Raw genomic sequence first — 26,796 nt, 5'->3', positions numbered from 1 at the left:
AGCTGTGGATTTTTCATCACTGTACTTTATCATGTTAAGGAAATTCCCTTCTATTCCTGAATTGTTCAGTAATTTTACATGACTGGATTTTGCATTTTGTGAAATGTTTTTCCTGCATCAAGATGGTTGTGTGTGTGTGTGTGTGTGTGTGTGTGTTTTGCTCTCATTCTACTAATGCAATGTATTATATTGATTGCTTTTTTTATGCTGTACACATCTTCAATTTCTGGGATAAAGCGCACATGGTCATGGTGCTTTATCCCGCTAGATTTATGTTAATTTGGCTAGGAGTTAGGCAGCCATAGGTGCCAGAGACTTCAAATTCCTCTAGTATCCTTGTTTTTGTCTCCACTATTGACAAAACACTAAACACTCCCTAAACACTCCTCCTCAAGGAGAGTCTGTATCTCTCTTTCTGCTGTAATCCAGTGTTGTTGGTATGTTGGCAAGCTGTGGGGTAAGGGTGGGAGTAGGGATGGGGGAGGAGGATTCTATAATCTTCCAATTAAATCTCAGTCTTAGTAGGCCTATGTCTAGGGCAAATGTTTATCGGGTGGTATAGCTTTTTCCCAAGTTCCTTGCCCTATACTCCCTCCTCTAGTTGCAGCATTCCCAATCTTTTTCCTTGAATCACCCCCAACCCCATCTATTTGACTGTTTTCTCCTCCTTAGTGGAACAGGAAGGTTAAAGGGGGCTAAAGTGGGAGGAGTGTCCTTACCTCAGCTACCATAAGACTCTAGAAACTCTTTTCCCCAGGAGAGTAGGCATTTTTGGTGGAGAAGACACTGGGTGTATTTTACAATGGTTACTCTTCTTCCACTAGAGCCCTGAGGGAGTATTTCTCAGGTTGCCACCATGCAAATCCAACCGGGTTTCTGGATCTAATGACAATGGAAATGTGGGGGACTCTTAAGACTGTGGCCCCCCAGGAGTTTCTCACTCTCAAGACAGTCCACACAACCTTCAGCAATTTATCAGGATGAGCATTTAAATCTTTCTACTAGTTTATGGCTTCAGTAATTTCTGTTCCAGGTAAGCAGATCTTGGATGTATCTTTCTGGATATGTCTGTCTCTCCAGATTTCAGTGTTGCAATTTGCCCACCAACCTCAGTTCTCAGGAAGATAAAAGAAAAGTCACTGATTTTCAGCCTGCCCCAATTTTTCTTCTTGTAAGGATACAAGCGATCACTTGCAAGCTGTTTACATGTCATAGCTGAAACAGGAATTCCAAACAAGTTTTTGAATGCTAGAAAGTTGAAGATTATGAAATGCAAACAAAATCACAAAAATTCTTTAACTGCTCAAATGTTTAAATGCTGAAGTAATGCAACAGCTTCACAATAAGTACTCCAGTGTCAACAGAAAGAATATCAGGTGTTGTCTGTGCAGAATTATGCAGAAATGTTGAGTATGGGCAAGATAGCCAACACCCTGCATAGAATCCATTGCACTTTGATTCAACTTTGAATAAACTGTTTGCACTTTTGAACATCCACCATAATTTGCATTTGTATTATCTCTCTGGAAAGCAGTACACTTCTCATTAACTCAATAAGTGACCAGCAGCCTTCTAAGCAAGCCTTTTTCACGAGAAAAACATACAAGCAAAGGGATTTATTTTTCAGTATTGTGATTACTTGCAACTTGGGCTGTGTTGTAAAAAGACAAGGCATTTTAGATCTTTAATAATCTCTGTAATAGTAAATAGAGCTATTACATTTTTTTATTGTAACAGCATTTTCTCCTGGCACTTAATTTTTTTTGCAATTTTAGAATCAGAAAATACTCCTGGTATGTTTGATCAGTCATTTGTGCTGAAAAGATTGATAATGATGATACACAAGGTGGACGGTCATTACAACTTCTGCTGTGATTATTTTATTTTCATCCGAATTTGTTTTAATTAGAAAATGTACTTTATCTGTTTATAGCTGAGATAATCCTATATCTCTTAGGTTTAGCTGTTAACAGATACTGGTTTATAAATGACTTTCTATCACTTTTTCATATTGAATGAACAGTTTCATGCTGTGGAAAAGGTTTCAAAAGGATTTTTTCCCTCATTTAGTAGATAACCAATGTTCTGAAAATTAATCATGAATTTACATTTGCATTTGGGATTCAAATACTAGATGATAGCAAACACCACAGAAATTGAAAATATCGAATTTGATAGTCTCATGGCATCATGATTTTGTTTGTCACTCACGAGGCTAAAGTTATAACAGTAAATTGGGGTTGAACTGTAGAAGTTGTTACCAACTAACAATAAATTGAACTTTGATATGTGATGCGGAAAAGGTGGACATCATGTATGGCTGCAAGCGAGAGCTGTATTCGCAAGGAAGAACCTTCCCAAAGAAAGCCACAGCTGATCTCATACAAGGTTTTGGGAAGCTTCGTTCAAGGATTGGTGGATTTTCAGAAGCAGGGGTGTTTATTGATTGACAGACTTTCAATTATGTTAGTGTGATCACTGAAATAAGGCGGTTATTGACTGGCAAACTTTCAGAAGTATGGTCACTAGACTGAGGTATCTGCTGACTGACTTGTCTACAGGCATGGGATAGTAACAAATTGGCTCACTTTCAGAAGCTGCAGTCTCTTTAACTTGCTAACTGTCAGAAGCATGGCCACTGTTGATTTTCAGAGCATGTGTACTGATCCAAAGTAATCTCTAATTAATGGTGATTACTGGCTTACAACTTGAGACTTTGACAAAAAGAAGTCTTTTCCTTTCTTTAATATGGAAAAGAAGACTCTCAATTCTTATTTACCTTCTCCTACACCCACCCCGCCCCCCCAACTTTGGTCTTTCCTCCGCCAAAAATATGAGAGAGACTATAAGGGATTGTTTCGGTCTTTGTGGAGATACAATTTTCAGCTAGCATTGCCACCTAAGTCATTTAAGTGCCAATTACTGAAGCAGAAAAATAGTTTCAACTGCTCGATTTTCATTACTGGGAAAAAGCACAACTTATTACAATAAGGGTGACCTGACAAAATCAATACAGGATGCAGTTCAAAGTCATTCGAGACATATCCAGTATACACAGGATACCTGGCAACCCTACCTTCGAGTCAGCTTAGCCTTCTCATTCACCAACCTCATCTGTTTGCTTGTGAACACCATGTCTTGTTTCTAATCCATTATCTTGTCTCCTGTTCTCCATATATGCTATCCCTGCTTGAGTTTGGACTCTCATTCACCTATCACTTGAATTACCATAGCCCAGATTTCTAGGCATCAGTCTATACAGCTTTAATACATACTAAACACACCCTCTATACATCGTTACCAGAACAATGTTCCTTACTTAATATTTTTAACTGACTCCATCAATTTCAGGATAAAATCCAAACTTCTTTTCATGGCAAATAGGCCCTTTGTTATCTGGCCTCTGCCTTCTACTCAGACTTTAACATCTGCCATTCTCCTGCTCATTAGTTCTATACTTGAGTTTCCATAAAGGTGTCATGGTATTACTCACCTCTACCTCTCCTATTTGGAATGCTTATCTCATCCTCTGGAGAGTTCTTATTATTCTCTCAAAACCTGGCTCAGGCATCACTGCCTCTGGAAAGCTTTCTCTGATGTCACCAGGTTTCCTTGGTTACATTCAACCTCTCCTTCATCACGTCCACATCTCTACAACTTTCTTGCACTGCAACATATTGTCACAACCTATCTATCTTCCTGTTAAAACAACCACACTTACATACAGTGACATAATAATTTGCTTTACTCATCTGATAGTCCTCCATCCCCTTTCCTCCATTCATGGCTTCTTGAAGGCCTGTGACTTTTTTCTTAAAATTCCCAGTGTGCAGCATAGTACATGTCCCAAAGCTGGGACTCAACCAACCAACCAACCAAACTACTGAGTTGCTTATAAATTACTCCTTTTGTTTTCTTAAAATTGTTTGACACTAGAGAACACCAAGTAGGAAAAACATACTCTTTTATTTCATGAAGTGATTGATGTACCTTCCGATATTTTGGCACATATGCTAGATTCATTAAACTACTTTTGACAGCCCCTTCTGCTGTGAATTTAGAATATATGTTATTAAATATATATGTATAATATATATTAAATATAATTTAATAGCTTTAAACTTGAAAATTGCTTATTTTTCCATTTAATATACTTAAGATGACAGTTCACAGTATATAGCATGTATAATTTCATAATAAATGACTTCAGAGCAAAAAAAATAATTCTGAGAAGAGAATTAAAAATTGTGTAGAAAATTTCCAATTCACAGCAATTACTAGAAGAACAAAGGAAGAGAACAGACTTTTATTTCTACTTTTAAATGAAATCCAGGCCCAAAGTTTGACATCAAGTCAGGAAAAGGACAAACCCCAGAAAGTCAGAGGTAGTTTACAATTCATTTTTAACTTTCATTTGGTCCTTTTCTCTAAAAATGTATAATTTCTTTGACCACATTTTTATATACTATTACAATGTCAGTTATTTTTTAAAAAGTATTAAGTTTACAGTTTAACAGGAAATCCAGTGCACACTTCCCCTCATCACCCAGATGTTTACAACAATGACATATGATATGCAGCATGCGATGCTGTAGAGAAAACAATTACTTTACAAATGCCCAAAGTCAATGTCTCCAGTCCGGAATTCTTCATTTTAGGTTATTATAAAGTGTCTGATAGGACTGAACAATTTCCACTTTTCTCATTATCTATTACATAGGTTTATCCTTGGAATTTATTATTTGATGACTAAATCATAGAATGGCTTTTCATATCCATTACATTTATTACATCACTTTCATGTATTCTGATGAGCTTTGCTTTCAGAATGTCACACATGCAAACCTACTTTCTAGGGGTTCTCTTCAATATGAATTGTATGATGATTAGTAAGAGATGACCTGTGATTGAAAAGTTTCCCACATGTATTACATTCATAGGGTTTCTCTCCAGTATGAATTCTCTGATGGGCAATACGTGATGAGCTTTGTCTAAAAGTTTTCCCACATGTATTACATTTGAAGGGTTTCTCTCCTGTATGAATCCTTCGATGTTGAATAAGAGCTGATCTTTGGCCAAAAGATATCCCACATTCTTCACATCGATATGGTTTCTCTCCTGTGTGAATACTCTGATGATTACTAAGGGATGAGTTACACCTGGATGTTTTCCCACACTCATTACATTTATAGGGTCTTTCTCCAGTATGCATTCTCTGATGTTGAATGAGAGCTGAACTTTGTCTGAAGGCTTTCCCACACACTTTACATTTACATGGTTTCTCTCCAGTATGAATTCTTTCATGAATAATAAGTGTTGAGTGGGAACTTAAGGCTTTACCACATTCATTACAATTATAAAACTTCTCACCAGTAAGAATTATTCGGTGTCTGTTAAGTCGTGAAATAGAAATGAAACCTATTCCACATTCATTACATCTATAAGGCTTTTCTCCAGTGTGAATTCTTTCATGTTGAATAAGAGATGCACTCTGACTGAAGGCTCTCCCACATTCACTACATTTAAAAGGTTTCTCTCCTGTGTGTATCCTCTGATGATAACGAAGGGATGAACTACACTTAAAGGTCTTGCCACATTCATTACATAAATAGCACTTCTTTCTGGAATTCATTCTCTGACATCCAGGAAGGGATGTGTTGCAACTAGATGCCTTCCTACCTGGATTATATTTATAGAGGTTTTCTCCAGCATGGATTTTTTGATGTATAAAAAGGCCTGACCTTCTGCTGAAGGATTTACCACATTCTTTACATCTATAGGATTTCTCCACAGTGTGTGTTCTTACGAGTTTATAAAGGGATGTACTGAGAGTGAAGGCTTTCCCACATTCTTTACATACATAGGGTTTCTCTCCAGTATGAGTTATTTGATGTTGAATAAGAGCTGAACTTTCGTTAAAGGCTTTCGAACAGTCTTTACATTTAAACAATTTCTCTCCACTATGGTTTATCTCATGTTTATGAAGGGATGAGGTATTAATGAAGGTTTTCTCACACATACTACATTTATAATGTTTCCCGGCTGTGTTGATTTTTTGTTGATTAAATAAATTGGAATTCTGTTTGAAGCTGTTTCCTTGTATTTCACATTTTGGTGGGGTTTTTTCTCTGGGAACCATCTGTTGCCTAACAAGGACTGACTTTGGGCTGAAGTTTTGGCCAAATTCAGTATTTTTATGTTTCCTTTCTACAGTGAGGATTTTTTTGTGAGCGACTGAAACTATCTGAACACTTTCTTTTTTCTTCTGCTTTTTCTCTAATCTGTCTTCATATTTGCAGGGGTTTTCTAATTTGAAGTCCCAGGGTCCATTCCTTTTGGAGCTTTTCATTATCAGCTCCTGAAATGAAGAACCTTGTGTTTGAGTTGACTTTGTGGTTTTATAACTGTTCTTCCATCCTGGAAGGGAAAGAAAAAACTGAAGATGTTCCATGTGATACAGCATTTGGCTACTGAGACTAAATGTATAGACTGAATATTGATGGTATTTAAATAAGGTCTTGGTATATGGCCAAAAACAGTAAGAAGAAAAACTTAGGAGATTTAAGCAGTACAGAGAATCAATCAACATGAGTTGAGAACAACAGGGTGGAGAAAAGATTAAACAAACCCATTTAAAGAGGGTGAGTGTAAGAGTGATCAGAAGAATTGGCTAATGGAAAATGGAGAAGAGGGATTCAAAGGGGAGCCATGAATTGGAAAAGGCAGCCTGGGATCAGAGTCCAAAGCCTATGATAGAATCCGAAATTATCTTCATGACATTTTTCTTCTTTGTGTAATCATTCCTAATCTGGAAAGTCTTCATCCCTTTTCCCTCATGCCAAATTCCTTTGTATCCTTCAGATTCAGTTCAAAAGTTAACTCTGAGTCCCTTCTTGACTGTGAGTTTCCATAGAGCATTCCTGTTATTATAGGCACTCACCACAGTGTTAAAAATATATATCTATATATTCTATATATGTAATTATATTTATCTATATCTAAATATTTTCACTTTCCTTTTCTACCCTAATGTTCTCTGCAAGCAGATTAGCATGCCCTATTCACCTACAGATCCTCCTAATGGCATCTGAATTATACACAAAATGTTTGTTTTGTTAACCTTCTTTAATAACTTATATATACCTAATTTGAACAATGTCAAATAATCTCAATTATTTATATATTAATTTCATACACACACACACACACACAGGATTCAAGACTTGCATGAGAAGTTGCCTTCCAGGACAGTACATTATACAAGCAGTGGGAGGGTTTCAGAGCCAGTTCAAACAGGAAGTAATTACTGAATTAATCTACAGAGGTGCCAACAGGTAGGCATGAAGCCAAAAGTTGCAAGATAAGAAAGCAGCCTTGCTCATTTATCAAGCAGGAGATGCTATGCAAGCAGCATAGAAAAGAGTCAAAGATCAATAAGACAGGAATAAACATAAAATGGTAAAAAGGGCTAACATGATAAGGTGGTAAAAAACAGAATTAAATTCAATAAATTTTAAAGTTGGGTAAGGACACAATTCATTGAATATTAAATTCTGGTGGGGAATAGGTATACATATATTTTGGCATTTTCTCCTGGGCTAGAGTAACCATTTAAAGGGCTCCTTTGCAACTCACTGTATTTTGAGATTCCTATCTGACATTCACTTTCTCACCTGTTTACAGATTCTCTCTGCTTGGTGAACATAATATATTCTGCTTTTCTCTTTTCTTCTACCAGTGTTAACTTCTCAGTTTCCTTCATGGGTAACTTACTATTTCTACTTTAAAACTGCTTTCCCTAGGGTTTGGGATTTTTCCCCCATTCTACACACCCTCTCTGACTAATTTTAAATGCACCCATCTTTACTATTTTTTTAAGGCACTGATATTTGCCAAGCCGAGCAAGTGAGAATAACACTCATTTTAAAATACATATATAGATAAGTATCAATAAATCACTCATTAAATTAGGAACCACATCTTCTGGAAGAGACCATAATGTGCATTTTGTGTAATAGCTCTTTTTCACTTAGCCAATCACAAAACCTATCTGCTCTCTAATCTTTACTATTTTTGTAACAGAAAGGGGAGTTTTTTATTTTCTGTTCAACACCTTTCAATTTCCTTATCCATCTAAATCTTGCTTAAGTGATCCAAATTTCAATAACATTATTTGGGCACAAGTGTGGGAGGCAGTGGTAAAAATGGAGTACTTTCCCTGTGAACATCAGTCATTGGTTCTAGGTTACTACACGAGCTGGGAAGAAAATAGCAAGATTCCAAAATTTTGGATTGTAGTTTATAAGGCAAAGTTAGAGACCCTGCCTTAGGTCTGTATGTAAAGACTGCAGTTTTACAACCAACAACTTTACTAGAGCCCTGAGCACTGGGCTCGGGTGCCTAAATGGTACTCTGTTTCTCATGCTTTACTGTTCCACCATAGACTCCTAACTAGTCTCCCCACCTCATATCTTGCTGTCAATTCAGTCTCCACACTGTAGCCACAGTAATCTTTCTAAAATCCACATCTTACCATGTTGCAAACTTCTGTAAGATCCTCCAAATTATCTTCAATGATTTGTATATAAGTAAGGTCCAGAGTACTTAACATGGTCAACAAGGTGTTTCATGATCTGACCTTCATTCACCTCGGTAATCATCTCCCTCCCCTGGTTTCTTTCCATGTATACTGAACTACATGCAGTTTCTGGAGCACTACATATTTTTTTCTTATTTTGTTATCTTTGCATATGCTGGAGACATCCTTTCCATTCACAAATATTTATTAACTGCCTACTATGGACCAGGTAATGATCCACAACTGCTGAGCCTGTACACCTGGAGCCCGTGCTCCACAACAAGGGAAGCCATCACAATGAGAAGTCCACGCACCGCAACAAAGAACCCACGCTTGCTGCAACTAGAGAAAGCCCGTGCACAGCAATGAAGACCCAACACAGCCAAAAAAGAAAAAAAAAGCTGAAGAACTGAAAAAATCACTTAGGCATTGTAATACTAGAGGGCAAGAAAAGGAAGAAAAGCAGAAGAGTATGGTGGTCCAGAAGCCAAAGGAAGAAAGTACTCCAGTGAGGAGGCAATGATCAACTTTGTTAAACAATTTAAGAATTAAAAACTTAACCCTGATTGTGCCAAGATGGAGACTGTCTGGGATTTAATAACTGCTTTTCATGGACTAGTAAGGAAGAAAGCCCTACTGGAGTGCACAGAAGAAACAATGGGAGGTGAGAACATGGAGACATCAAGTATAGAAATGCTTTTGAAAAGTTCTGTTTAAAGGAGAATAGAGAAACAGGACATGGGGAGTTTTTATTTTTTAATGGAAGTAATTATAGCTACAAGGGTCCATACCAATACTGGGAAACTCACCTCAACTCTACTTCAAGTGCCAATGCCTTAGTCCAGAATGGGACTAATAACTTAAAACAGTCATGTTTCCCAATGAAGGGGACATGAGTCCTGGATTATGGACATCCTAACTGTTCTTTATGGTCTGCTTAAAGTTTTCTGTAGGTCTAAGATATGTCTCCTGAAGTGCAGTTCAACTTTTGCTCTCTCCCAGAATCAAGCCTGGGCCTGAGCTAACTCATGAACAAGGTTATGACTTAGGTCAGAAGTTTAGAGAACAGGTGATTTTGCCAATGACCACCACCCTGACTAGTTCCTGTCATTAGGTCTAGTTTCTCCTCCCTTGGTGCTTATGAAACTCTGTGAGTCTCTCTTCAACCTTCTCTCCCTAGATGATTTCATCCACTCCCACACCTCCTATCTGAATGACTATCCTGAGCCTCAAAACACTTTACAGAGGTATTTCCAGCTGCCTGCTAGACTCTTCATTTGAGTATTTTTCTTCAAATTCAGCTTGTCCAAATCCGAATCCAGTGCATTCCTTTCAAACTCTTTTTGGGTTTCCAAGTTCTGAATTATATCATAACTTCTTCAGCTCCTTTGCCATGAATTCTTAGTTTCATCTCAGAATCTTCTCTCCCCTGCATTCCAAGTCTAGTCAGTCATCAAATTCCCTTGAATCTCTTCACTAAGATGTCTCTAACAACCATCATTAATACATCCAAGTTCAGCATCTCCTTACTCAATAGTGACTATTGCTATTGACCTTCAAGTTGATCCTCTAACCTGTTTCTCACCTTTCTAGTATTACTTCCCACTGAACTTAACCTTCTTACTATATAGAACTCCTCTTATTATTTCAAAAAGCACTGACTGCTCCTTATTTACTTCATTCATCAAATACTTAAAAAGCACCTACAACATGTCAGGCTCTATCTTAGGCATGTGATCCACAAGACATTCCAGATCTGGTAATGAAAAGAAACAGTTAACTTCTTTAAGGAGCTCCCAGTTTGGCATTAGAGACAAAAAAGGAGAAGTGTGGTCATTTATACAACAAAAACACAAGACAGAAATGGATGAAAATGTGAGCTTACAACAACATCCAAACTACCCTCAGATAGTAGCAAGTACAACCTGGGAAGGCGTACTAGTGGTGGCCAGAATTTGGGGGAAGAAATGTCTAAAATGGGATTTTAAAGGATTAGCCATAGATTAGATGGAGGGATAGTGTGAGGGCTAAAGGCAGCATCAAAATCTTTGAACCCAAGCCAACTTTCCAGACCTATATCCTTCCCACCTTATCCTACAGGTGGTCAGATTCAAAATTATTCCTATAAAAATGTCACATGCATTTGCAGTCTCATAAGGTTTTCTAGAGTCAGAGAATTGAGGGAGCTATATGCTGAGAATTACACACAACACCACGATGGGGGCAGAACTACACATCTGTAAATGTATTCCAGAATGCCTGTGTTGGTGAAAAAGAGAAATGCTGTTTTAGAAATTCTGTTGTTGGTAATTCTGATTTTTAAAGCTTTTTATTATGGAAGATGTTCAGCATGTACAAAAGTAGAGTGAATTGTACAATGAATTGCCAAGCCAGCATCAACAACCACTAATGCTGTTTCATCTATTACCTTATTATGGGTTGAATTGCATCACCCAAAAAAGATATGTTGAAGTCCTAATTTCCAATAACTCAGAATATAACCTTATTTGGTAAGGTTAAGTAACTTTGCAGATTCAATCAAGTTGAGACAAGGTGATTAGGGTAGGTTCTAATATGACTGGTGTCTTTATAAAAGGGAAATTTGGACACAGGCAAGCACAGAAAGACCATGTCAAGATACCCCAGGGGAACACCAAGTGACAAGAGAAGCAGAGACTGGAGTGATGCAGCTGCAAGCCAAGGAACAAGGACCACTGGCCACATCCAGAAGGTAGGGAGAGGGAAGGAAGGATTCTATCTGGAGTTTCAGAGGGAGAATCGCCCCACAAAACTGTGAGACAATAAATTTCTGTTGTTTAAAGCCACACAGTTTGTGGCACTTTGTTGGAGCAGGCTGAGAAAATTAACACAACTCCCTTACGTCTCTTTCATTAGCATATGCTAAATTACGCTAATTCTGTATTATATCATTTCATCAATAATACTTCAGAACACATTTCTCAAAGATAAGGACTCTATTTGTAAACATAACCACATATCTTTCTTATAACCACCAAAATCAACATTATTGTTTGAAGTTATTTTTGCCTGTAAAGTATTAATTACATGTTCTTCACCCAGTTCCAATGTGGAAGTGGGGGGGGCGGTTTCCACATCAATAATAAGCAATTCTTGGATACCAACTGGGTGTCCTCAATTCAGCTCAACTCTGACATTATCTACCTGGAGATAGCATCATATCCCACAGGTTAAGGGTTCAGTCCTACAAGACTGCCCCCTGCCTCCCTCAGACACCAGTTACAAACCCAGGTTATCATCTGTACTTCTGACCAACTGGCTAAAAATCAGAGGTTCCCATGACCCCCTTCTTAGGTTTGGTTAATTTGCTACAGTGGCTCATGGAACTCAGAGAAACATTCTGCTTACTAGATCAGCAGTTAATTATAAGAGGATATAACTTGGCAACAGCCAGATGGAAGAGATGCACAGGTCAATGTATGGGGAAAGGGAATGGAATTTCTAAGCCCTCTCTAAGTACACCACACTCCCCAGATCTCCACATATTCACCAACCCAGAAGCTTTCTGAATCTGTCCTTTTGGGTTTTTATGGAGGCGCCATTATACAGGCATGATTGATTAAATCATTGGCCACTGGCAACTAATTCAACCTCCAGTCCCCCTCCCCTCCCTGGAGGTCAACTTTCAAACCTCTAATCACATGATTGGTTATGGCAACCAGGCCCCATCTTAAGATAGGGTCCAAAAGAAACCTCATTAACATAACAAAGACACCTTTGTGGCTCTCATCACCTAGGAATTCCCAGGGTTTTAGGAGCTCTGTACCAAATATATATTACTTATTATAAACCATAATATTTATATAAATCACTAAGGATCTTTATTCAAGCTGCTGTGATTTAAAAGCATTTGAGATAATTTTTCTCTGTGACTAAGCCAACAACCTGAAACACAATTACGGTCATTTGTTTCATTTTGCTTTCAATATTTATGGGACACTTATTCATTTTTGTTTAATCTTGTTTTTTAATTTATATATATATATTTTTTTGCGGTACTTGGGCCTCTCACTGTTTTGGCCTCTCCCGCTGTGGAGCACAGGCTCTGGACACACAGGCTCAGTGGCCATGGCTCACGGCCCAGTCGTTCTGTGGCATGTGGTTATCTTCCCGGACCAGGGAACGAACCCCTGCATCGGCAGGCGGACTCTCAACCACTACGCCACCAGGGAAGCCCTATAAAACATTTTTATGGTTCCAAAGTCAACATTATAAAAACAAGGTACCTTAAAAAAATTCTACATTCTATCCTTGTTCTCTCAATCCTTTTTCTTTTTCTTCCTTCACCTTATAGGTAACCATTTTTATACATCTGCTTTTATCCTTTTTTTTTTGGCTTCTCTATTTTATTTAATATAAGCAAATATACACTTTGTCTTTTTTGGTATCTCCTCCTTCCTTTGATAAAACTCCTATTCTCACTGTTCTGTTCTGCACTTTCCCCTACTTAGTAATATTATCACCCCACAGTGGAATTTACAGAATTCTTCCTCATTCTTATTTACAGTGAGAATTCCACCATGAGAATGTCCCTCAGCTTATTCAACCAGATTCCTTTGATGGACAGTTGGATTAACTCTAACTGTAATACACCAGGACATCATATGGGTACACGATAAAGGTACAGCTTTAAACCAATATCCATATTGCTAATTAGAAGCCATAGCATTTATAAAATTCTAGCCCAAACTGGACCCAATGGGCTAACATTATCCAAAGCCACATACAACCAAAATCACCTCTTCTGCCAGCCAAGAAGAGAGCTAGCTGAAGGCCGTAGAACTACTCCTTAGAATGAGGAAGCTCTTTATGTACTGACATGGAAAGAGTTTCAATATATATCAAGAGAAAGGGGCAGAATAATGTGTGCTGTATAATATAATTTGAGTGGACAGAGAAAAACAAGAAATATTTGTTTATATTTGCATAGAAGAGCTCTCCAACTACTGCCTCCTTGTCACATCTCACCTTGTCGTATCCCACACATATTCATCTCCTCCTGCTCACTCACCCCTCATGGGCTCCATTCTGGCTTCTGTCCTTACCACTACTCTAAGGCAACCATGACCTTCATGTGACAAAGGCAAGATGCTCTCTTCAGTCCCCACCTAACTTACCTCTCAGCAGCATCTGATAGTGACCCCTCATTTTCCTTCAGATGCTCACTACCTAAGCTACAGTGACCCTGAACTTGCCTCCAAATTCTTCTCATGTTCTACCAGCTTCCATCTCCTTTGTGTGCTCATTTTCCTCTACCTGATCTTTAATCCTTGGAGTTCCGTAGGTTTGAGTGCTAGGCCCCTGATTCTTTTCACTCTGTACCCTTTCCACAGGCCAGCTTCATCTATAAACATACTCTAGGCAGGACTTCTCTACTCTCCATACCTAATTATACAAAACACAGCTCAAAACAGCAACTTGAGTGTCTCAAAGACAGCTCAACTGAATTTATGATTATTTCCTCCCCCCAACCTGTATAACCTTTTTGTCTCTGTAATTGGCACCAGTTCTGAATCAAAACTTTAAAAGGCATCCTTCACACCTCTCCCTCCGCTAATCAATTACCAAGACTTGTTTATTCTGCCATCTAAATATGTCTCAAGTTCATCTACTTTTCCCTACCTCTACTGATACCATCCTTTATGAGACTTGACTTCAATGACACTAGACTCCCGAGTTTCCTTCTATAGTACACCTTACCCTTGTCTTCCCTATGGGTTCATTTCTCTCTGCCTAGCCATGAACTGTCAGAGTTCCTCAAGATTCAGTCCTAGGCTCTTTCTTGCTCTTGCTGTACTCTGAATCCACTCCACAGGCTAACTCAAACTCAACCACTGTTTCAATTATCTTTAGTGACAGGGTCTCCCAAATTTACATTTAATGCCCAGGGTATATTATAAGGGGTGGAACTCCATGTCAAACAGGCTATTTGACATCTCCACTTGAATAACTGGGTTAACCAAAGACAACTTAATTCATCCAAAACCATATTTATACCATCCCCCAAATCTGATCTCCTAGCACCACTATCTCAGTGAATGATATCACTGTCCATCCCAGAACAAACCACAAACCAAGCACGCATCCTTGACAACTCCATCTCCTCTATCTTCCATATCTAAACCATCTCCAAGTCCTGTTGCTTTTATCTGCCAAATATCTCTGCAACTGGTTCCCTTTTTTCTGTCTCCATCACGACTACCTAACCAAGTCATTCATACATTCACTAACTGGAAGCTGACTCTGACCAGACACTATTTTAGGTACTGGGGACATGGGAACAAATGAAACAGACAACCCAGCATGAGGGAATTTACAATCCAGAGGAAGAGCTGATAATAAATAAATATGTACTATTTTGCAGTAATAAGTACTCTGAGAGAAAATGAAGCATGGTGAGGGGATAAAGAATGTGGAGGACAAAGGACCTGTGTCCTGCGGAGGACAAAGAACAAAGGATGAGCTGTGTCTAACTGACAAAGTGCCATCTGAGCAGAAACCTGTATAGTGTGAGGAAGTGAGTCAAGTGGGCTCCTGGCCATCAGGAAGAATGGTCCAGGAGAGGAAAAAGCAAGTGCAGAGGCCCTGAGGTGGGAGCCTGCTTGGCCTTCCTGATGAACTACAAGGAGGCCAGGGTGATTAGAGTTCTCCAATGAAGGGCAGAGAGGAAGGAGGTGAAGGCAAAGAGGTAGCTGGGGCCAGACCACAAAGGCCTCTGAGGGCCACGCTGGGGGCTTTGGATTGTGTTCTATGTGATAGAAGCCACTAGAGGTTTTGAGCATGCGAGTGAGATGACCTGATCTGTCTTTTAAATAGACCATTCTGGCAGCTACAAGGACAGTAGATGTTGGTGGCAGAAGAGGAGCGCAGGACATGAGAACAAGACTAAATCAAACATAGTAAACAGGGCTACAGAGCATTTGGGCTCAACTTTCACCTTGTAAGAAATTCACTCCTTAAAACCACTGCATGTTATCTCATTAGGCTGCTGCTATAACCCCTACAGCACCTTTCTGCAAATTAGAAAAAGACCCCTACTCTCTGTGCAGATGAAGCCCCAGCAAGTCTCGGTGAGTGGAAGGCAGTCCACAAGCAACCCCTTAGCTGACCACCCTTCCAGGTTCAGTCTGCCCTGAATTCTTGCATAAATATAACAAAGGAAGAGAAAAAGACAAAGGAAGAAAAACACCTTTTCATTGGAGGTAACTGTTTACCTAGATCATCCCTGGATTTTAAATTTTTTGAATAAAAGAATATTTTCATGTTAGGTGTAAATCAAACTCATGAGACGTTCAAGTTGATTGAATCACATTATTCTAATTTTATATATAGATAACTTATATACATAATATGCCAGAATAGTGATTAGACTTTGGACTCATTTCTTAAGTAAGAGACTCAGATGAGACGTGTACCCTTTGAGCCATTTCCTCCCATCTCTCAACATGAAACATACAGATCCAGGGATGACAGTTTGTTTTCCCTTTTTGTCTTGTTTTTCCTATTTGTGAGGAGTCTTGAAGTGAAAATTATATTTTAAAAACACACTTGGAGGCAATTAGAGGTTCTAGGAGTCCTACCCTGGAAGCATAAGCTTTTCTGTCACTGGTTGTTCAAAGGGTTGGTTTTTGGTTTTGGTCTAGAGTTAATGATCAAGGTACTTCCAAGAACATGCAGGCCCCTCACCTAAGCTCACAGGGAAGTGAGCTCCCCTTGGAAGGGAAACTGTTCCAAGGGCACTTTAGTCCAGGCAAATGGGAGACTCACCAGGGGTGCAGGAGAGACACAACCACACGCCAGCACACCCAGGACGCCCCATCTCACTGTCTCCTTTGACCAAAGAGAGGAGGTTCATCCCATCAAGAGAAATGCACACACTGCTTGGCTCTGATGGCCTTACTTCCTCCAGACACCCACTCAGAGTTTTCCTTTGGGGACAGTTTCCCAAACCTGAGGACTTGACATCACCACTAGGTGTTTCAGGGTCTCTCTGGACAGCTTTCGACTCCAGTCATACTTTCTATTCAGTTTAATCCAACTAACATTTCACTCAGGAAGGGGGACTCCTCATGGATCAGAGGCTCCCGAGGCGAATGGAAAGGGAACAATTCTTCCGTCTCTTCCTTTGATCTTCCATGCCATACTCAGTCCACACCTGACGCCCCTCCTAAACTCTCCACTGGTTTCCTGCTGCCTGCGTTCTCTGTTTACTTTGTGGTGGTCTCTAGCAGTTCCCACAAAATTAGAATATTTCTCCCAAGTGACAGTTAAAAGATATAAGGAGAGATAAGTGTGGTTCCCACCTCAAAAGATCTCACATTATACGGGGAAGAATGAGCTCTACTAAAGGTGTGGGTGCTTTAGGGATCGAGACAGCCTGTCCCACAGCCCTTCTGCTGGGCCCGCATTGTGAGGGGTCATCACTGACTCATCTGGACCCGACAACAACCTCAGACAAGTCCTACTACGTCTATGGCAGGTGGCTCCACATTGGTTGCAGGCTGATCCTTGCAGAACATAAACCTGGGCTCGTGGCCAGGGTACTTCAACTCCTCAGAGGCTGTGCCTGGCTCTCAGGTCCCGGCCCCCTCTCCCTGCTCCCGTCTCCACACACCGGCTTCCTTTGTCTGGACTCTCGGACATGCTCTTCCTGTGCCTGAACGCTTCTCACAATGTGGGATCCGGCCCTTCCTCGGGAAGCCTTGCCCACAGCACCCCTCCTGTTCCACGTTCTCACAGCACCTGCGGCTCTTCCCCCGAGGTCCTCACCGGAGGCTGTCATTCCACAGCCCTGTGTGCGATTAGCCTCCCCCTCCACTGAGCTCCGCCAGGGCAGGACCTGCATCCTTCTGTCCAAGGTTGCACTGCTGTTTATCACGGGACAGGAAAGCAGTGAGCGAGGCTTAGAACCTGGCTCCCCCAGAGCCCTGGCCTCCCCAAGTCAACAGCTCTCAGTCCTCAACTTCCATGACAGCCGAATCTGCCAGTTGTCTCCTCTGGTGACTTCTTCCCAGGCTCAGCCACAGATTCTTCCTTCTTAACCCACCTCATAAACACTGAGGTTTCCTGGGACTCTGTCCTCTCCTCCGTTCCCTCATCTGCTCAGCTCAAGGCTTCAAATGCCACCTTTGCACTGATGGCTCCCTGACCTCCCTGTTGAGTTCTGACCCTGTTTACCTTCTACAGCTGTCCACTGGTGACCTCTACCCATATTTCACTAACATTTCAAATGAAACCCATCCCACACCGAACCTGTCCTATACCCTTAATAAAGGGACCTCTCCTCTTTCCTGAACTCACTGCACATGTCTCCCTCCAGGTAGTCTTACCTACATTATGGAATAATCTCCAGAAGGTTCCCACCTCTAGTTTTTCCTCATTTCAAATCTAGGACCAACAGTGTTTCCAAAGTAACCATTCTTATTTAATTGAAACTGTGTAATAAGGACTCATGAATATATTCTCTGTGAAAATTTTAATAACATTGCATGTAACTAAAGTCCCCTTTCATCAATGCCCATTCTCAGTCCCAATCAAAATGTAACTAGTTACCAGCTTAGGTGTCCCCCGACCTTTCTCTTGGCACTTACACGCACATAATGCGTATAGACAAACACCCACGTAATTTTCTTTACACATAAATGGCGATATGTCATAATAATGCACCGTAACTTGCTTTAGTCCTTCACATAGCTTGGAGCTCTGCCCACACCAGTGCTGCTGCTTTCTGACTGTGGTGCTGTGTGCCAGTGTAGGGACCCACCTCAGCTTCTTTAGCCTTTACTGAAGGACGTTTAAAGTATCTCAGACTCAGACTATTTTTTCTAAAATATCAACAACCATACAACTCTTCTGCTTGAAACTCTTGAATTATTTCCAGTCATCCATGGACAGTTCCCATCCCTAAGAACTGTACCAAAGCACTTCATAGTGTGGCCCCCACCTGGCTCTCTAATCTCATTTCCTTCCTCATCTCTTTCTTTTCCCATATACCCTGAGCTTCAGTCTGAATGAATTATCTGCAGTTCCTTAAATGCACTAAGTTTGCTGAATGAATGCATGATAGTGTAGCCCTCCTCTGAAACAACAGGAAGTCACAAGAGAAAAGATCCTGAGAGATTCACTTGTGCAGTAATTATCAGAGAAGAAGAGGAAGCTTGTGACTAGGGGCCTTAGCATCCCTTCTCCAAAACTTCTTCAGGACTGAGAACATGCAGAAAATTCCCTGACCAACATCTCCGAGTTGCACATGCACTCACTTACCAGACTGCTGCCTGCAGAGATTCCGCACCCACTCACCTAGAGAGGAGCCTCCAGGGCTTTCTTTCTCTACCTTCCAGGGATCTTCTCCTTGCTGCAACAGGGAGATCACCTCGGGTTTGGAAAATGGGAGTCCTGCTCATAGACCTAAAAGAAGGAAAAAAAGAAAAAGAAAAAAAAAGACTTGATTTTGCCTTGACACAAAGAGGTATCTGAGATCTGAGCAGAAAACTCAAAGGATGATACAGAGAACTTCTGTGGGATGCTCCAGTTGTGCCCCCACAATGTGAGGGGTGTGTTAGGGTAAAAGCAAGGGGCAATGTAACATTTAGTTGTATGTTAGTGAAGTATGATAAACATGCAGACTTGATTAACAGGGTGCTAATAGCTTTCTATACAAGAGGGAATATGTATATACTGTTAAATGTCTGTTAAATGTACAGATTAAATTAATATTTGTAACAGGTATCTGTGGAAAGGATTATGTACCAAGTAGCTTGTTTAAAATGAGAAAACACTATCTGACTCCCTTTGAAAGATGGCAGCAGTCAGCAAACTATGGGTCATAGGCCAAATCTAGGCCACTGTCTGTTTATGCATGGCCCTTGAGCAAAGAATGGTTCAAAAAAAAAAGAAAAGGAATACGTTACAGAGACTATATGTGGCCCACAAAGCTGAAAATATTTACTCCCTGGCCCTTTACAGAAAAAGTTTGCTGACCCCTGTAAAAGAGAATTGAAAAAAGCCAGTGTTGGGTCAAAGAAAAAGGTTGAGGGATGCTCTCTGTTAAGAGATGAGCAAACACATCATAGTTCAGTCATAGTGGGAAAATGTTGCCTGCAGTGAGGGAATTTCTAATGTGCAGCTCTGTAGATTGTCCCATCCATGGGGCAATTCCATACCTACAAGGGAGAAAAAGGTTTCCCGGTTTATTTATGGAGATCCAGTTTGCACAGTGCTAAGGCAAAACTCAGCTAAAGATTTTAATGACCCAGGGCTTTTACCTAGGAAATCAGATGCTGAGGTATCCCAATTTCTGAACTCTGTATCTACAGGGAAAATTTCCTTACCCAATGAGACAAGGTTACTATAGTTCTCCAGCATCACATCTTGGTACAAGTTTCTCTGAGAAGGAGCCAGCTTTCTCCACTCATCCCGTGTAAAGAACACAGCCACATCTTCAAATGTCACTGACACCTGTAGAGACAAGCATCTCAGCTCACCCAGGACCACCCATCACACAGGGTGAAAAAGGCGGCAGTGGGGAGTAGACGAGCTACCATGAAATGCTTCTATATTATTCTAGGTTCTGAAGGTTCCAGGTCATTTGCTTAATGAACAACTGACCCATGACAAATAGATACTGAGTAGCAGGAAGTATGAACCAGGCCCCGAGTTAACTGCTACAAGAGATGGGTGGAGGTATTAAGGCCATTAGTGGGAGTGTTAATTAGAATAATCTTCCTGTTGGCAATTTGATAACATACATTAGAAGCTTTAAAATGTGCATACTCTTTAACTCTCCAATTATTATATTTGTTTGATAATGAACACTGAACAAAAATGCACATGAAAGGACATTTATCATGGTGTTAGTAACAGCAAAGAAATGGAAACAACCTCAATAATCACTGAGGGAGCTAGTTTAAATAACTGAAGGCACTCTGCTCCCTAAAGCTTGAGGACAGTAATAATGGAAATTAAAATAGCTATAATTTATTGAATGCTTTTTTTCAGGCTAAGTACTATTCTTAGAGCTTTATATTAACCTTTAGTGTATATCTTTATTTTATCTTCACAACAACCCTATGAAGAAGGTACTATTATTGTGTCCATTTTACACAAGAGAAAACAAAGAGAAATTTATCCAAGTCACACAGCTGGTATGAAGGGAAAACTCACTCCTCCTGCATGTCTCCGCTACTCTTAATACAACACTACTTCACTTCTGACACCAGATGTGGGGGGGTTTCCACACACCAAGCAATTGTGGGACACCAGCTGGGTGTCCTACAATTAAACTCAATTCTGACACCTGAAGATAGTGTCAGATTCCCACAAGACTGGCCCCCTTTCAATGTCAATCACAAGTCCAGGTTGTTACCTGTGCTGCTGACTGACTGGCTATAAATTGGAGGTTTCTACAACCCTCTCCTCAGGTTTGATTAATTTGCCAGAGTGGCTCACAGAACTCAGGAAAACATTTACTTACTAGATTACGGGTTTATGATAAAAGAAGATATAGGAACTGGCAGGTGAAAGAGCGGCACAGGGAAGGGGTGCACAGCTTCCATGCTCTCTCGGGATTCACCATTCTCTCTGACTCTCTACATGTTCACCAACCTGGAAGAACTCTGAACCCTTCTGGGTTTCTATGGAGGTTCATTACATAGGCATGATTGATTAAATCACTGACCATTGGCGACTGATTCAACTTGCATCTCCTCGGGTGGTGACAGATGGATAAGAGGGGTTATTGGGGGGCAGGACTGAAAATTCCAACACTTTAATCAAGGTTGGTTCCCCTGGCAATTCACCCGCATCCTTAGGTGGGGTACAAAAGTAACCTCATTAACATAAACTCTGGTGTGGATACAAAACACACCCATTGTGCCTTCATTGCTCTGAAGTAATTTCAGGGATAAAAAGCACATATTACTAACCACTTAGGAAATCACAAGGGTTTTGGAAATTATGTGCCAGGAACAGGGACAAAGACCAAATATATATTTCGTATTATAAATCACAATATCACAGCTGGTCAGTGGTAGAGGTAGAATTCCAATCCAAGGAACGGCCTCTCAACGCCTATCTCATAGGGTTAAGTAATAAATGATAATCCATACAATGGAGGTAAAGAGTAGTGATGGTAGCACAACACTGTGAACGCACTTAATGCCAATATACTCAAAAATGGATAAAGTGGTAAATTTCATCTCATGTATATTGTCTCAAAATAAAAAGCTAAAATGATAAAATAAAAAATACATACATACATATGTACACATGTACATAAATAAATAATAAATAAATAAAGGTACACAGACAATTATTCTGAGGGCTGCATACCAAAGGTATGACCATGATTATCTCAAGATGTTGGGGTAAGAGTGATTTTACTTTTTTATTCTCTGAGATTTTTAACATTAACATGCAGTGCATGTATAATAAGAAAATTTATTGGCACATGGCAGGGAATACAAGAAATGATCTTTGCCCTCAAAAGAATTTACAATCCAACTGGCAGACAAGAAAAACGCGTGAAACAATTTGAACAAGAAAAGTGTCGCTGGACAGGACCATATACTATTTCCTCGTTCAATCCTCATTTTAGAGATGAGAAACACAAGGTCCAGGGCAGTTAAGACACCAGGTCACATACTTTACCAATGGCAGAGACAAGACGATAACTGAAGTTTTCTTTTAACCCAGCACTTGGTAGGTATATTCTCTCTCTGGTCTTAAACATCCTGTCACTGAGTTTTACACACAATTCCACATAGTACTGATGTATCGGCAGCAGGTGAGGTTAGGGAGAAATGTCACATAGGACTCACAAGCAGGGATGGAGAAGATTCTGGGTAAGAGAGCAGCCTGGCTCTGTTAGAATGGAATGGGAAGGGCTTAGAAAAAAGTAGCCCAAATATGCAGAGGCAGGTCCTAGCCAGTCTCAGAAGATCAACCACTACCACATTTCATGGGTCCAAAAGATACACAACATCACATTGCAGAGAACTCTGGTCATTTGGGAGCCAGGCCTGCCCTGTGTTCTGAAAGATGTACCAGAGAAAAGGCTGGATGATAACTAACATGAACTTAGAGGCCAGACATACCTGGGTTTGATTTCAGGTTACCTGACTTCGTTGAGCCTCAGTTTCAAGTGTAAAATGGGGGTAATAACTTCTGCTTCGCTATGAGAGTGAGAACAAAGGTGAAGCCCTCAGGATATTCCCTAGCAACGTTAACTACTATTGTTAGATGAGGATGAGTAAAGGAAGGACACTGTATAGTCATTTCTATCTACCAACAGTAGATAGATAGACATCATGAACTAGAATAATATCGTTTAGCTACCACAACCACCACATATTGAACATCTACTATGTGCCCGGCCCTGATAAGAATGCTTTCCATGCACTAACTCCCAGGATCCTCTCATCTACCCTCTGAGGTAAGCCCAGTTGTTGTATTCACTTTACAGGTGAAGAAACTGAGGCACAGAGAGGTGGAGTTTTTTGCCCAAGACCCATTAACAGCAACAGAGGAGATGGGCACAAACCTGGCCATCTGGCTCAAAAGCCCCACTGAGGAATCACTGTATACACTGCCTCTCCACTACCAATATCCCATGAAACTCTCACTGCTGCTTCCTGAGGAGTCTTCTCTCTGCTCTTGGAGTCAAGAGACCTCTCCATCTACATCCCCACCAGCATGGCTATCCTTTGTTCACACAGTGGCTCACCTGGATGGGGTCCCACCCTCATTCTCACAACATAAAGATGAAAATGGCAGGTCAACATCAGTTTTCAAGAGAGTGACAGAAGCAAGGCACATGATCCAGAAAGTTAAGATGGAGAAAAACTAAAAACTATGGACTGGGAAAAGCCTGGCGAAGGTATCCTGAGGATTTCTCAGGGGCGGAAAGAAAAAGAAAAGCATTCTGGCCAAGGGTAGGGAGGGGGACACGACTGAGCAAAGGAGACAGGCCAGAAAGGAACTCTGCCAAGTGTGCTTGTTTGTTTGTTCTGACCCCAAGTGGTATAAGACATGTGGCATCTTACCTATCAATTCAGTAATCATACAGTGAATTGGGATTAATGAATAAAAGAGTTTCTATTAGAAAAAAAAGAGAAACACAGGCCATGGATTGGGGGGTTGGAGGCAAGCATTCCCTATGCAATCCACCATCCACCAGGGTGGACCAACTCTTCCAAGGCAGAAGGACATGGGCTCCAAATCCTGGTGAAGACTGTATTGGGGAGAAAACTTCAGTTTAAGGGTAAAATAACAAAAAAAAAAAAACCATCTATCTCTAAGACCTGAGATGGCAATGAACTCACCTGAGACCTTGCTTCCCTCTGTTCAGTAGCCATGTCCTCTTTCTGGGCAGTTTCACCTTAGGATGGGAGAAGTCTCCAGAAGCCAGATCTGAGAGAAGAAAAAGGGAACCAGGAGGAAGCCCCTTCTGCTTTCCACCCGTCAGAATCAGCAGCTCTGAAACCTTTATACCACTTGAAAATGATGCCAAGTGCCCCCAGAGAAGGAAGTCAGAAGGAACGAGGGCTAGACAGGACCAGAGAGAAGGGCTGGGTCATCCTGGTCCAGGCCCAGCTCTTTCCCTGGCTCAGAGGAAAAGTCCTAGGACTCTATCAGCAGTAGCAGCAACTCCCTGAGCCTCACCGCATGCCAGGCACTACCTATCAATACATCATCGAGTCCCACAGCACATTTGGCACTGTCAGCACCCCATTTTATAGATCAGGAAACTGAGGGCAGAGTGGGAGCAACTTGTCCCAGTCCACACAGCCAGGGAGGGTGGCACCAGGGTTCCAAGCACCGCGGGCTCCAGAGCACCTGCTCTAACCTCCCTGCGTGCATGTGACAACTTTTCTCCACCTCAAGCATTCCCACCCAATTCCTCCCCCTCCTGTCAAGGAAACAATTTCCAGATTTCTAGAGAAAGCTGCTTTGAAAAGGGAAAACATCAGCTCTCCTATGGCGGGGAGGGGCTGCTGTCTTGAGGAAAGGGCACATTAAACCAAAGACCTGGGTGCAGTCCTGGCTCTGCCACTGGGAGAAGCTGGCGACACACTTCTCGCATAAAACAAGCCTGTCACTCGGGAGTGCAGGGGTGATGGTAAGGGGAGGAAATAATTTTCTCACGTTCACTGCCAGCCCGAAACAAATTCAAATGCCGGCAGGCGCTGAGCAGGTAGCGCGCTGGGAACTGGTCGGGAAGAAGCAGGAGGGTGGCTGGGTCCAGCCAATGGGGACGAAGTGCCCGACCTGTCTCGTTCAGGGGCACGTCAGTGGGATGGCTGGGGGTGGCAGGCGAACAGAGCCAGGGGTGCCCGGCTCTCGGCCCGCCGGCGCCCACAAAGACCCGGCTCGCGTCTCTTGGGCCTGTGCCCCATGCCCCGGCGACGGATCCTCCCGAAGCCCGGTCCTCCCTCCCGCATCCTGCCTACCCCCCGCCGCTCACCTCGCCCAGGCATCGGGGGTTCCGCGGGCCGCAGGCTGGAGGCTCCGGAACTGCCACGGCCGGACAGAAGCTTCCGCTGGGGACTCCACGCGGTGCCGCCCTGGCGGACCTCTGGCGGGTAATCAGCTCAAGCCAACGGCCCACGCCCGACGCCCGACGCCCCACGTAACTCCGGGAGGGGCGGGGCAGGGACAGTCGCGAGCCCCTCTGGGAAATGTAGTCCATGCGAGAACAAAAGATTCTGGGAAATGGAGTTCTTCGAGCTTGTCTGCGAGGAGAGCCCTGGCTGAGCCTATCACTTGTCCAGACCCCATTCTGGGTTCGTGGTCGAGCTCCTTGGGCTGCTGGCTCCTGGGTTCCCGGTTCTTCCAGGAGGAAACCGAGGTTCCTACAGGGCAGTCACTTGTAGCTCTGCATCTGCGTAAATGAGAGCAAGGCAAGTAGACAACCGCCAAGAACAAACCTATTTCCCCGTAAGTCTTTCAACAAGAGTGTATGGAGGACTTCCCTGGTGACTAAGTGGTTGAGAATCCGCCTGCCAATGCAAGGAACACGGGTTCGAGTCCTGGTCCCAGAAGACCCCACATGCCTTGGAGCAACTAAACCTGTGTTCCAGAACTACTGAGCCTGTGCTTTAGAGCCGGTGAGCCAGAGCTACTGAGCCCATGTGCCACAACTACTGAAGCCTGTGCACCTAGAGCCCATGCTTGGCAAGAAAGAGAAGCCACCTCAATGAGAAGCCCACGAACCTCAACGAAGAGTAGCCCCCCTCACACCACAACTAGAGAAAGCCTGTGAGCAGCAACGAAGACCCAACACAGCCAAAAATAAAGAAAGAAATTTATATTCGAAAAAAAATGTATGGATCACCTGCTATGTGCCAAGCCCCATTGTAAAGGATTTGAAATACCTCAGTGGGCAAAGGAGAGATCATTGCTCTGGAGAAGAGTTTTTGGAGGTGGGGGTGGGGGAAGGAGGTAGAGAGCAGACAATAAGCCATGAATATCATTATATAACATTTTAGGAGATAAGTGTTATGGGAAAAAGTGAAAGAAGAGCAGTGTGGTGGGGATTTGGGGCTCATTTGGGAAAGTGAGTAGGGTGGCTCCTCGCAGGCCTCACTGAGAGAGTGAGAATGGAGGGAAGAGTCAGAGGCAGTGCAGGAGAGGAGGGCCATTTCAGGCACCGAGAAACCAACAATTTTTTATTTTGGTAAAGAAACACATGGCCCATTTAGAAGGTTTGATAAAATAAAGAAAGATGCACTTGATGCCACCACACAAAAATAAATGGTTAACATTTTGGTGAACATCTTTTAGCAGCCCTTTGAACTCCATATTAATCTCTCTGATAGTCACACCAATCTTTTTTTAACAAAATGGAATATTGCAGATAGCAATTGTAACCTATATTGGTTACAATTATGTGTGGGTTTTTTCCCCACTTAAGAATATGCCTTGAATATTTGAACTTGCCAATAAATATTATCCGTCAGTAGTGTTTTCAGTGACTTCAGTACAAACCATTGCATTTTAATAAATTCTTTTGTTAAACATATTTAAACTTATTTATTTAAATGTTTTTACCTAATATTTTACCCCTACTGTTAGTTATATTTTTTTCTAGTTTTTTGCTCCATTAATATCCTTGTAGCTATATCTTTTAAAATTATTTTATTTATTTATTTATTTATTTATTTATTTATTTTTGGCTGTGT

At 41.5% G+C, this 26,796-nt stretch overlaps 1 protein-coding gene across 3 annotated transcripts; it reads right to left on the bottom strand.

Moving 5' to 3' along the window:
* Positions 1-3,947: 3,947 nt before the first annotated feature.
* LOC308610622 (uncharacterized protein) lies at positions 3,948-25,235 on the bottom strand. 3 transcript variants are annotated; one of them, XM_081259685.1, is made up of 5 exons: positions 25,080-25,235; positions 23,938-24,025; positions 19,948-20,074; positions 18,917-19,012; positions 3,948-6,417 (listed from the first exon to the last, which is right to left on the bottom strand). In XM_081259685.1, exons 2-5 carry the CDS (start codon positions 23,968-23,970, stop codon positions 4,853-4,855), a joined length of 1,821 nt encoding a protein of 606 aa, XP_081115811.1. In that variant the 5' UTR covers positions 23,971-24,025; positions 25,080-25,235; the 3' UTR covers positions 3,948-4,852. The 3 variants fall into 3 exon arrangements, with proteins under 3 accessions (XP_081115811.1, XP_081115810.1, XP_081115812.1); XM_081259684.1 differs by having other exon boundaries at positions 18,881-19,012; positions 25,080-25,234; XM_081259686.1 differs by lacking the exons at positions 19,948-20,074; positions 23,938-24,025; positions 25,080-25,235 and adding an exon at positions 17,360-17,484 and having other exon boundaries at positions 18,881-18,970.
* Between the last annotated feature and the right edge of the window lie 1,561 nt (positions 25,236-26,796).

Source organism: Mesoplodon bidens (assembly GCF_964165515.1).
Source record: "Mesoplodon bidens genome assembly, contig: HAP1_SCAFFOLD_665, whole genome shotgun sequence".
Classification (NCBI taxonomy): Eukaryota; Metazoa; Chordata; class Mammalia; order Artiodactyla; family Ziphiidae; genus Mesoplodon; species Mesoplodon bidens.
The sequence above is the reverse complement of the archived record's forward strand: the minus strand, read 5'-3'. Positions and strand labels throughout refer to the sequence as shown.